Here is a 13,441-nt window from a genome sequence, read left to right as displayed (position 1 = left end):
ACATTTTGGGGGGCTGAGGTGGGCAGATCACCTGAGGTCAGGAGTTCGAGACCAGCCTGGCCAACATGGTGAAACCCCATCTCTATTAAAAATACAAAAATCAGCCGGGTGTGGTGGTGGGCGCCTGTAATCCCAGCTACTCAGAGGCTGAGGCAGGAGAATCGCTTAACCCAGGAGGTGGAGGTTGCAGTGAGCCGAGATCGCACCACTGCACTCCAGTGCAGGTGACAGAGCAAGACTCCATCTCCAAATAATAATAATAATAATAATAATAATAATAATGATAATAATAATAATGAGAGGATTGTGGATATCAGGTTGTCAAAGTGCAGTATTTAATTTTTGTGAATATATTTTAAATGGTAATGCAACAGTAAAAATGTCAATATTAACAATAGAGCAGAAATCATGTACTTTGCAATTTTTTAAACTTGTGATAAACATTTTAAATTTCAACTTTAATATATGTCAGGCAGTACATATAGTTTGAGAAGGCCAGGTATGGGGGCTCATATCTGTAATCCCAGCACTTTGGGAGGCCGAGGTGGGAGGATCACTTGAGCCCAGGAGTTTGAGACCAGCCCGGGCAACATGGTGAAACTCTGTCTCTACCAAAAATACAAAAATTAGCTGGGCAATGATGGTATGTGCCTGTAGTCTCAGCTACTTGGGAGGCTGAGTTGGGAGGATCACTTGATTCCAGGACTCAATTAATTAGCTGGGCATGGTTGCGGAGGTGGAGGTGGAGATTGCAGTGAGCTGTGATCACACCACTGCATTCCACCCTGGGCGACAGAGTGAGGGCCTGTCTTGAACAAACAAACAAAAACAACAAAATTCTTTTGAGAGAAAGGGAGCAAAAAGTTTGTAGACCCCTGCCTTCGGGTTCCAAGGAGCACAGTTTGTTCACCACTGAGAGATACAATTTCCATTCATTTACAGAGGGAAGAAGAGAAGAGTCCCTTCTCTGTGGAAGATGCCTCTTCCCTCCACTCCAAGGGCAGATAATCATCCTATGAACCCAGGGGCAAATAATCATCCCATCAACCCAAGAGACAGGTCCTATTATCTCACTTTACTATAGGGAGTTTAGGTTTAAATTTAATTAGGTTGGGACTTGAACACAGGTAGTTTACTCCAAAGTCCGTTCTCTCAACCACTATGTTGCCTCCACCACTTTCATACACAAGGTCTTTGGTGATACAACCTCTCTAGCCCATACCACATAACTCACCCATTGTGAATGTTATAGCCCTGCCTTTCTGAAATTCTATTATTTCCACTACCCAAAGCTCCAAGCTTTCTTCCCTTATCTGAAAATTTTCTCAGTGTCTTGCCCCTACTCCCTTAAAGATGGGGATCTTTTTATTTTTTATTTCTATTTTTTAGAGACTGAGTCTTGCTCTGTTGCCCAGGCTGGAGTGCTGTGGTGCAATCACAGCTCACTGCAGCCTCAAAATCCTTGGCTCAAGTGATCCTCCAGCCTCAGCCTCCTGAGTAGCTGGGACTACAGAAGCATGCCACTATGCCAATTAATTTGTTTTGTGTATAATTTTTTGTAGAGACAGGTTCTCTTTATGTTGCCCAAGCTGGTCTCAAATGCCTGGCCTCAAGTTGTCCAGCCTGCTCAGCTTCCCAACGTGCTGGGATTACCTGTGTGAGCCACCGCATCCAGCCTAGCTTGATCAACTCCTAATTATCCAATAGATCTAAACTCAGATACAATTTTCATACTGCAGAAAGACATCCCTGATTCTTCTCCTCAACACCAAGAAGGGCAAAATGAAATAGCACAAAAACTGAGTTAGATGTTCCTCCTGTTGTCCCCAAAGCACTCTGAACTAACTTCGCTCATGGCACTTACTTGCCCCTCCCCACATCCAAATTAAACTATAAGCTCTTGGAGAGCAAAAACACCTTTTTTTTTTTAAGGTGTTGTATCTACAGTGCCTAGCACATAGTAGAACACTTAATAAGCATCTATTGAACAAATAAGTGTTATCTGTTTAAAATTACTCATATTTGCAATGATTTACCTTTTTTTCTGGTGATTGATTCTTCCCATCTTCAAGTTGTACTGAATACTTAACACTGGACTTGTTTATCACTTCCATAGCTTTTAAAAACAACAAAAAAGAAACATGGGGCATTAGAGAAACATTGACATCTGAGTCACACAGTTAACTAAACACTGAAATAACCTCTATAATCATGCTTATTTATTCATTATTAACTTACTTAAAACAATGTAATAAAATTCACAAGTAAAATGCTTAGTACCATTGCAATAAATATTTATGTAAAGTACCTTCAAGTTAACTGAAGATAGCTCTATATAATCATAGAACATTTATTAAAAATCATTATTTGGCATTTGCATTTGAATACATGACTCTAAAAACCTAAGGTCAACATTTATAGAAACCTTAAAAGTATTAAAGGTTTGGGGAAATTCTTAGACTGAATACTGCAGTGGAACAATTAAAGGTTCAGTAAAACATCATTAAAACAAACTTCTAATTTAGATTTTGATTTAATTTCAATAAGCCTGGGCTGAACAGTAAGTGACAGAACCAGCATCCAATCCCAGGCAATATGATTTGGGAGTCTGTGCCCTTAACCACTGTGACATACATTTCCTCTGCAGGAACAATAACAACCTAGAAATGCAAATAGGGGAAAATATTTCACTTACAATATAAAAACATTATACTTAGGATAAATATAACAAAAAAGATACAAGGCCCTCAATGATGAAAATGTAAAATCTTATTAAATGGCATTTAAAAAGATCTGTACAAATGAAAAGACACAGCATTAGGACACAGATCACAAAATGTTTAATTCTTCCAAATTTAAGGCAATTCCAATTGGTGACCCTATAGGGATATTTTAATTTAATAAAATAATTTCAAAGTAAGAAAAGATAAGAAATGTAAGCTTAGGTCGGGCGTGGTGACTCACGCCTGTAATCCCAGCACTTTGGGAGGCTGAGGTGGGTGGATCACCTCAGGTCAGGAGCTCAAGACCAGCTTGGCCAAAATGGTGAAATCCCACCTCTACTAAAAATACAAAAATTAGCCAGGTGTGGTGGCGAGCACCTGCAATCCCATCTACTCGGGAGGCTGAGGCAGGAGAATTGCTTGAACCCAGGAGGTGGAGGTTGCAGTGAGCCAAGACTGCACCACTGCACTCCAGCCTGGGTTACAGGGCAAGACTCTGTCTTGGAAAAAAAAAAAAAGTAAGCTTAAAAAAGAGAGAGAGAAAAGACCTCTAGAACAGAACAGACAACTCAGAGACTGATCAATCCCAAGACTTTATATACAACAAAGATAGTATTTCAATTCAATAGAAAAGGATAGATTAATTAATAGGGCTGGTACAACTAGCACCACATCAGAAAGGAAATAAATGCATTGGGAAAACTATTTGGAACAAAAATGACAAAGGGTTAATTGCTATATCATACAACAAGTTCTCATACATTTACAAGATAAGACAAACAATTCAACAGAAAAATGAGCAAAGAATAGGAAGAGGTAATACACAAAACAGAAAACCCAAACAGGAAACAAATAGAATACTCAGGGAAATGCAAATTAACTATAACTGGAAACACAGGGGAAGAGGTAGTCTCATGTATTGCTGGTAAAAATGTAAATAGACTCTTTCTAGAAGGCAAACTGTCAAGACTTATTAAAATTAATAATGCATACATCACTCTTGGGAGTTGGGTGGAGAAAGTGACCCACAGGGAGCTCAAGATGGGCCTCTGGGAATGCTAGTTATGCTTCCTGAACTGGGTTTGGGTTTGTGAAATTTTGACCTAAACTTAGGATATGTGTGCTGTTTTATATATATATGTACACACACATATACACATATATATACACATATATATATATACCTCAGCCATATATATATGAGAGACAGAGTGCTCTTGCCTCAACAAAAACAGATAGAAAATAATATCAATCATCTAACCAAATAATCTCTAACCAAATAATCTCACTCTTGGCTGTTTCACAGAAATATATGCAACAGTAAACAGGTTTAAACCAAAATGTTTATAGCAGTATTGCTCATTATGGCAAAGGACTGAAAATAAAGTAGATACCAATCAGAAGAAAACTGAGGAATAAATTACATAATATCCACATCATGAAATACATAGCCACTAAAAAGAATGACCTTGTTAAAACATAGATTGCAGGGGGAAAATGACTCCAGCTATAGTGGTTGACTGAAGATGATTACCTAATTTTTAAAAATAATGACCAAATCTCCCCACTTACGCACACGAAGATGTTACGGACATAACACTGGCACAGGTCGGGTACCCTGGGAGACCACCTCTGTGATTAAGGCTTGCATTTGAAAAGGTGATTGGAGAGTGAAAGAAGCAGAACCCAACCAAGGAAGACGATGGCTAAGATGCAGTCACTCAACAGCCTGCCCTGGGCTGAGCACGGTCCTGCAGAGGTGTCTCCCAATGGGTCAAGACAGCTGGGCTTTTATATACCTACACAAACTAGTCACTGGACCAGTCACTCCTGGGGAAGAGGGGGGCCCTTGGGCAAAGAAGTTCTTTGCAGCCAGGCAATCAGGAAGGGGCTGTCCCAGGAGCAGGGACAGTGCTTCAGTACTAAAGGGGCATACGGGCACCACAGTGCTTGCTAAAGTCCACACTGCGCTGCTGATAGCCACTTGCTTCAGAGACGTTCTGGGAGCAGCTCCTGTAGGATTCTGGTGGGCCTTTTCCTGGGGAAATTTATAAAAGGAAGGTACTGGGATGAACTACCTCATTGCTGCAGCTGGCCTCAAGGTTGCAAATTACGTTCATCTCCCTCCTCTACTGCCCATGCTAGGGTCTCCTCACCCTTGCCTATCTCCTCTACTGCTCTAGGTGGCTTACCTTACCTGATCAGATAACCCAAACCCTCATCCCTGAGAGGTAAGCCCCTGGCCACCATGCCCTTCTCTGGCCATAGCCCCTGCATTTGCCATCACATTTGGGCAGGGGACCATGAGGTGGCCAATCACATCATCTGGGTGCTTCCCTGCCCCAAGTTATGTAGTAACAGCTCTACCTCCACCTGATGCCCACGGTCAGTCACCCCAGAAGATGGAAATTACATTCCTTACCAGCCAGTCTCTTGGCACAAGGAGCTCGAAATGACCAGACAGCAGCCACAGCTGGAAATTAAATGGCGTTCTTCCTGTGCCCCTGCTGGAAAGGTTTTCCCTTTGCGAGTCAAGACCTTTAAATCTTAAGAACCCAGAGGAGTGTGGGGGAGAAATACAGATTTCTAAGTGGGTCAGTGGGAGTGAAGACTTTCACCTTTTGGTTCCCAGACCCATTTATTACACAAACCAAGGACACTGCACCACGTACTGGTCAGTGATTTGCGGTGCACACTGCACCCTGGAGGTGACTGCTTCATCGCAGGTGTCACCTCCAGGCTGCACACGAGGTGAGCTGTGCCTTCCACAGACCATCCTGCTGCTCCATCAGGCTGGCAGCCTCTTGGTGTGTGGCTGTGAAGGAGCCAGTGGGTCCCACTCTCATGTGCCCACTGTGCTGAGTGCAGGATCCTGCGGATCAAACACTCTATGAAACTGGGTGATGGAGCTGACTGAATCCATGAGAATGGGAAAGGCAAACCCATGCCTGTAACATGTGTTGGTTCCAGCCAAGATGAATCACTCTATCTTCTAGGGCACAAGGGGTTCAGTGTTGTCAAATGACTGTTTCCCTCCAAGGAAGGTGCAACTGGGGACTCAGAGTTTGATCTCTGTTGCTGGAAGATTGGATGTTCTGCAGAGAAATAGCTAGGTCAGCTCTGGTGAGGGGGAGCCCCATGCTATGGGCCATGCACAGCATCTACCCACCCCATGATTACTCCATGAGAGAGCCCAGTGTGCCAGCATGGGCGCAGCAGATGGCAGAGGCTACATGTCAACTGGCCAAGTCATCCTATTAATGTGGTGGTTTGGTGTGTCCTCATGGTGAATGTTCTTGGGTGGGATGTACTTCATGGCTGTTCCCACAGATCCCTCCGCATGCCTTACTCCAGGAACTCCCTGATCTTCCAATCTTTCTCATTCCAGGTATTTGAGCAACCTGTCAAGCCACTAACCATTGCCCAAGAGTTCCAAATGTGTTAACATTGGGGCCACTTCTCCTTCCACACAAAGTAGATAGTCAAGGGCACCACCCAACGTTCTACCCATTGGGTTTCCCTTGAGCACTCTCTTCCAGGGCTGCCTAAATCAGGCTGTTCAGAGCCCACCCACCATGAACCAAGCTCTAACTTTTCCTGCCTCCATCAGCTGGTCTTAAGGCTGCCCCCTTTAGAAGTACCAGTGCCAGCACCAATGATGTCATGGGTTCTGGGCCACACGAGAAGCTTGGTTATGCCTGCTTGTACCTAGTACTAAATGAGCCACTTCCAACTTGCAATGGACAGCTGCATGCCCACCTCTCGGTGGGTCTGACAGAACCAGCTCATGCTGGCAGTTCTGGCTCATGGTCACTTGATGTCACCATGGCCTCATGCTCCACCTCTACCAGGGCTCAGTAGCATGACAGTTTTGTTTTTGAAAAATTTATAATTCTTTTCTGCAGATAGCATTGCCTTGCTCCAGAGTTCTAGGAGTCTGCATTGAGATTCTTCTTTTGGGGCTTTGCCTTAAGCTTCACATGGCATCTTTCCCCACTACAGACACCTCTAACATCACAAGGTCTGTTGAGTTGGAAGTCCAAGTAGCTGGGCCACTTGCTTCACAGCCTAGGCCTCTTACAGGATGCTTTCCTATGCAGTATTCCCAATGTGGAATATGCTGCCTCCACTCCCTAAACCCAGAGATGCCTATCAGGTGTTATGGTTCACTCTTAATGGTTAATGTGGTTAACCACGTTGCAGGATGACTCCACCAGCTGACATCTTCATTCTCAACGCTTCATTCTTTAAAATGCAGTAATTTAGCCAGGTGTGCACTTGTAGTCCCAGCTATTCGGGAGATTGAAGCAGATCACTTTGACCCCAAGAGTTTGAGGCCAGCCTGAGCAACATAGTGAGACCCAGTCTCTTGGGGAAAAAAAAAAAAAAAAAAGGTGGCTGGGCGCGGTGGCTCACACCTGTAATCCCAGCACTTTGGGAGGCCAAGGCGGGTGGATCACCTAAGGCTGGGAGTTCGAGACCAGCCTGACCAACATGGAGAAAGCCTGTCTCTACTAAAAATACAAAAAAAAAAAAAAAAAATTAGCTGGGCATGGTGACGCATCCCTGTGATCCCAGCTACTTGGGAGGCTGAGGCAGGAGAATCGCTTGAACCTGGAAGGCGGAGGTTGTGGTGAGCTGAGATTGTGCCATTGCACTCCAGCCTGGGCAACAAGAGTGAAACTCTGTCCAAAAAAAAAAAGAAAAAGAAAAGGGCACTAATTTGTCCTTTACTTGCAAGGGGATATCCTACCTATCCTCAGACCACTGAACTTCCAAAAACTTGATGGTTGTGGTGGGCCCCAGAATATCTGTGTGCTTATCTCCCATGTTTTGGACAGCAAGACAGCTAACAAACTTGCCATTTCTTGCTTATGCTGATTGGCGTGATGTCATCAAAACAGTGGGTGGCTGGATAACATAGCACTGGGGCAAGGTGCAAATTTATATTGTCCATTCAGAGTGAATATTTCTGTAGGGATGGAAAAGACTGTGTTCACCAAATCAATAATTGCATTTCATATATCTGAGGCCTTGTTAATTGCATATGCCACATCCAGCCCACCAGCTGTCATTAGGGCTATAACTTGGTCACAACTATTTGCGGTGTCAATTGTTATTCTCCAGGATCTGACTTATGTGAGCACCTACCTGGTGAATTAAATGAATATATGACAGGGACCACCCTGTGCCCTGAGTCCTGTAGGCGTTTAAGGATGGCACTAACTTCTGCCATTTCTCCTAGGTTGCCATATTGCTATACTAATTCACTATCTTTGCTGGGAAGGCAGTTTCAGCGTCATCCACTTGAGCTTACTCACTATGAGGGCTCTCATCCTCAGGCCAAGGAGCCAGTACCTGAGGGTTCTTCCAACAGTCTGTTCATTCCAAGTAACATTTGGGGACTTGGAAAATGGCTTCGGAGTGAGCCCTCCCATTATGGTGTAATCTGGGCCAAGGTTCCATTTATTGCTTGAGTCCTTGCACCTCTGACAGAGAAACCATGAGGATACTTTAGGTCTCCAGGTATCAATATCATATCAATGTTTCAGTATCCCCTTCCCCCTTGTATAAGTTCCCAGAGTAAATGGCCATAGGTTTCCCTGGCGGAAAGACAGGAGGAATAACTGCCATATACACTTACTATGGTGTTGCATAGTCCTTCCTCCAGGGGACCTGGCCTCTCCTTCAGTCAGTCGGTTCCAGGTCTGAAGTCACTTTATGAGAACTGTGCCTACCCTGCTTCTGACAGGCACCACCACATGGCCTCTATGTCAGGATCCTGTCTCCCTGACTGTTATCAGGAGGCATCTCCTACTATCAGCCCTGGTCTATAGAGGACACCACTGAGATTCTCAGTGAAGCCGATACTCCCTACTCCCTCATCAGCTTTCATTATTGCTTCGGTAAATAGAGCCTCCAGAGCGCCCTTCTGCACAACAATGCTACCTGCTGAGTTTCCCAGCCCTCCACAATATGGCCATTCTAGCATGTCCACCTCTCCTGGGTTTTCATGCCTTCTTTTACCATCTGCCCTGGCAGTTCTAACCTTTCTATTTCACTTAGTGTGAACCCTCTCCTACAAGGAACTAAAAGCCGTCCTAGCAGTATGTTGGCACCACCTCTTGGAATCTTCATTGGGTTGTCAAATCCAGTGTCTCTGAAGTGATCCCGCATAAACTCTCCCTTATCCAACCTTAGTTCCACCTGCCTTGATCCAGCACCCTCAGACCCAGCCCACCACAGGTACTCTCCCAGGCCTGCTTGTATATGGCCAGTTAGGTCCCGCAGTTCCTTTGGAGTAGAATCTCTTTTGTCCCTGTGCCAGTTATCAATGTACTGCCTTCCAGCTACAAATTCACCCCTCATCGCACCGCATGCCCTACAGAAAATACACCTCCTTTGCCACCTGGCACGATGTTAAGCTCCGTCAGCAGAGGGTGCTAGAGGGACGCTGCCAGAGAAGAGGCCTCTGGCTGCTGTGCTTTGCTTTCCTTTCTTCTTGCTCCTGCAGCTCTTAACCAGTGTACTAGACACCCATGAGCAGCCCCACTGGCCACTTCCCAGCTACTTCTGCAGACATTCTAGCTAGCCTTCCAGCAAGTTTCAGGCGATCCCTGTGGGCAGCTTCCTACTGAGTTTCACAGGCACCTCTACCAACTTCTCGGTGAGTTCAGTGATACCCCATAGGTGGGTTCCCACTTGCCAGACTGACTCTGGCACTTCAGCCAACTTCTTGGCCACCCAGTGGGCTACATCCACAACCTCTGACAATCTGAATCTCAGCCTTGAGGGGAGAGATTCTGCTAAATTTGTCCCTTCCTTCAGCACCCCACTTCAGCCCTAGCGGGGGAAGCTGCTCCCTGTGTCTGCTATTGCTGGATTCTTTAGAGTTTTCTCTAAAGCTAATCCTGCTAGTTAGTAATGCCTTAAACATTCCCTGTTCAAATTACTCTACGGTTTCTGTCCCCTGACTGGACTGTAACAGGCCCAGTACTTTTCGGCAGGGTTATTTTGTGACTTAATGACCAAGAGAGGAGGAGGAGGGGGCAGCAAAAAAGAAAAAGCCTAAACAATACATTTATGAATCTTTTCACAATTTCTTATGAAATGACATATGTATGCGTGTGTATAACTACACAAAAAGATCTGGGGAATTATGAACTTTGTTTGGTTTTTCTGTTTCTCCCTCCCCACCCCAAAAACTTTTCCTAAAGTATTATTAAATAATGAGGGAGCATGTCTTATTTTTCAAGACAGAAGCTCTCCATTGTTTTCCAGCAAAGCTGGGGGAAGCGATCAGGGTGGGGCCATTTCTGTAGGTCTCAGAGGTATCTGATACTCAAGATTTATTTTTTAAATAAAATTTATTATTATTTATTTTTTTGAAATAGGGTCTCACTCTGTTACCCAGGCTGGAGTGCAGTGGCACAATCTCAGCTCCCTGCAACCTCCACCTCCCAAGCTCAAGCGACAATCCCCCTTCCTCAGCCATCCAAATAGCTGGGATTACGTGCCATCATGCCCCACTAATTTTTTGCAGAGATGGGTGTGAAAGGAAAATAAATCTTGGGAATCCCAAGTCACTAAGCTAAAGGGAAAAGTCAAGGTGGGAATTGCTTAGGGCAAACCTGCCTCCCATTCTATTCAAAGTGAAATTCTATGCCTCTGAGGTTCACCTGAGACAAATGGGGATCTGATTGCTTCCTCTCCCGTACTGTTTATGTAAAAATACAGATTCACTAAATTGTGTATTCAGTGGAAGGCTGATCAAGAACTCAAAAGAATGCAACCTTTTGTCTCTTACCTACTTTTTGTTTGTTTTTGAAACAGAGTCTCATTTGAAACAGAGTCGCATTCTATCCTTCAGGCTGGAGTGCAGTGGTGCGATCTTGGCTCACTGCAACTTCTGCTTCCTGATTCAAGCGATTCTCCCGCCTCATCTTCCCGAGTAGCTGGGATTACAGGCACCTGCCACCATGCTCGGCTAATTTTCGATTTTTAGTAGAGACAGGGTTCCACCACGTTGGCCAGTCTGGTCTTGAACTCCTGACCTCAAGGGATCCACCCGCCTCGGCCTCCCAAAATACTGGGATTACAGGGGTGAGCTATCGCACCTGGCCTCTCTTATCTAATTCTAACCTGGAAGCCCCCTCTTCGAGTTGTCCCGCCTTACCAGACCGAACCAATTACATCTTACACATATTGATGTTTCACGTCTTCCTAAAATGTTTAAAAGCAAACTACCCCCAACCACCTTGGGCACATGTCTCAGGACTTCCTAAGGCTGTGTCATAGGCATGTCCTTAACCTAGGCAAAATAAACTTTCTAAATTGAGACCTGCCTGATATTTTGCATTCACACGGGTTTTGCCATGTTGCCCAAGCTGGTCTGATACTCAAGATTTTTTTTCTTGGCTCCCTGTGGTATTTCAATCAAGATTAAAATATACCAATCCAAACGTTCCCATCCTGTATCTCAGGGTCTGGTCCCTCTTTCTTCAGATCAAGACCTTAATCTTGGCCCGGTGGAGGTGGCTCATGCCTGTAATCCCAGCACTTTGGTACGCTCAAGACGCCCAGGAATTCGAGACCAGTCTGGGCAACATGGGGAAACCCCATGTGTACTTAAAAAACAAACAAACAAACTAGCCGAGCGTGCATGCCTGTATTCCCAGCTACTTGGGAGAATCACCTGAGCCCCAGAGGTGGAGGTTAAAGTGAGCTGGGATTGGACCTCCAGCCTAGGTATCACCAAAAAACAAAAAAACACAACGAAACAAAAACCCCTAGCCCACCACCAGGGCTGAAAATTCAAGTTTCTCTGGAGCAATCAGGACTAAGTCTTGGGTCTATCGCTACAGGCTGTCACTTTATAGGCTGCCCAGGAAGCCCTCTGGCTTTCACATTTAGCCTTTAATTGCTTATCACCCACAGCCTTTTTTTTTTTTTTGTATTTTTCCAAAGGATCTACTATTCCCAGCCACAGCCATCCAATTCCATTGTCTTCAACTGCCTTGTACTTCTCAGATGTGCAGTGTTGTCCCAGCTGGTGCAGGTGCTCCCACCGGTAAGCCAAACAAACCCACCTTGAGCCAAAGTTTTAACTCCACTGCTACCATTTGTATTCCACCCACAACTTGTGATGAGGTCATCAGTGCCAGCTTACCTGCGGGAGACCAAACTCCAAAATCACATGTCTACTTTCTCAGACCACTCCTGCCACCAACTGTAGCAGATAAGGTTCCCTCAGACTGAGATTTGTCAGCAGAAAGCTTACTGGGGAGGGGCCTTGGAGATCAGAAGAATTGAGCCTGGGGAAGCTGAAATGTGATACATTGCAACAATTGCCTCAATCAATGCCACCTGACGAGGGGGTTTGGGTTGGCACAGATATATACAAGCTATAATTACAGTCATGCAGGGATATGTTCTGAGAAATGCATCATTAGGCGATTTCATTGTTATGAAAACATCATAGATCAAGGGTCCCCAGCTCCTGAGTTGAGGACCAGTACCTGTCTGTAGTCTGTTAGGAACCAGGCCACACAGCAGGAGGTGAGCAGCAGGTGAGTGAGCATTCCCACCTGAGCTCCGCCTCCTGTCAGATCAGCAGCAGCATTAGACTCTCATGGGAGCAAGAACCGTACTGTGAACTGCACATGCGAGGAATAGGTTGCGAGCTCCTTTTGAGAATCTAACGCCTGATGATCTTAGGCGGAACAGTTTCATCCCGAAAGCATCTACCCGAACCCCATCCTGTGGAAAAATGGTCTTCCATGAAACCAGTCCCTGGTGCCAAAAGGTTGGGGACTGCTGTCATACAGTGAACTTACACAAACCTAGATGGCATAGCTTACTACACTCCTAGGCTGTATGGTCTAGCCTGTAGCTCCTAGGCTACAAACCTGTACAGCATGTTACTGTACTGAATACTGTAGGCAACTGCAACACAACAGTAAGTATTTGTGTATCTAAACATAGGTAAAAATACAGTATAAAAGATTTAAAAATGGTACTTATATGGGGCACTTACCATAAATGGAGTTTGCAGGACTGGCAGTTGCTCTGGGTGAATCAGTGAGTGGGGAGTAAGTGTGAAACCTTAGTGCATTACTGTACACTAATGTAGACTTCACAAACACTATATACTTAGGACACACTAATTTTTAAAATTTTCTTTCTTCAATAATAAATTAACCTCAATGTACTTTAACATTTTTTACTTTATACACTTTTAAACTTTTTAAACTTTTGAACTCCTTTATAACATTTACCTTAAGACAAAAACACATTGTACGGCTGAACAAAAATATTTTTTCTTCATATCTTGATTCCATAACCTTTTCTCTATTAAGATATTTAACTATTTAAAAAATGTTCTTAACTTTCTTGCTTAAAACTAAGACACACACACACATTAGCCTAGGCCTACACAGGGTAAAAAGCATCAGTATCACTGTTCTACTTCTGTATCTTGTCCCCCTGGAAGGTCTTCAGAGGCACTAATACATACAGAGCTGTCACTTCCTATGATAAGAGTACCTTCTTCTGGATACCTCCAGAAGGACCTGCCTGGAGCTGTTTTACAATTAGCTTTTTTTTCATAAGTAGGAGTACATCCTAAAATAATGATAAAAGTATATACAGTATTGTAAACATATAAACCAGTAACACAGTCATTTTTTTCAAGTACTCTGTACTACATATAATTGTAT

The 13,441-nt window shown here is 44.2% G+C and overlaps 1 protein-coding gene across 1 annotated transcript in view; it reads right to left on the bottom strand.

Annotated features, from left to right (window-relative positions):
* POLN (DNA polymerase nu) overlaps positions 1 to 13,441 on the bottom strand; it is a 170,014-nt gene that overhangs the window by 139,247 nt on the left and 17,326 nt on the right. Inside the window, exon 3 of the mRNA XM_032135450.2 lies at positions 2,037 to 2,116. Coding sequence (XP_031991341.1) covers positions 2,037 to 2,116 — 80 coding nt within the window. The remainder of the gene's footprint in view (positions 1 to 2,036; positions 2,117 to 13,441) is intronic.

This window comes from Hylobates moloch, unplaced genomic scaffold (genome assembly GCF_009828535.3).
Source record: "Hylobates moloch isolate HMO894 unplaced genomic scaffold, HMol_V3 SCAFFOLD_17, whole genome shotgun sequence".
In the NCBI taxonomy this organism is placed as follows: Eukaryota; Metazoa; Chordata; class Mammalia; order Primates; family Hylobatidae; genus Hylobates; species Hylobates moloch.
Note: the sequence above shows the minus strand (reverse complement) of the source record. Positions and strands in the feature narration are given on the sequence as shown.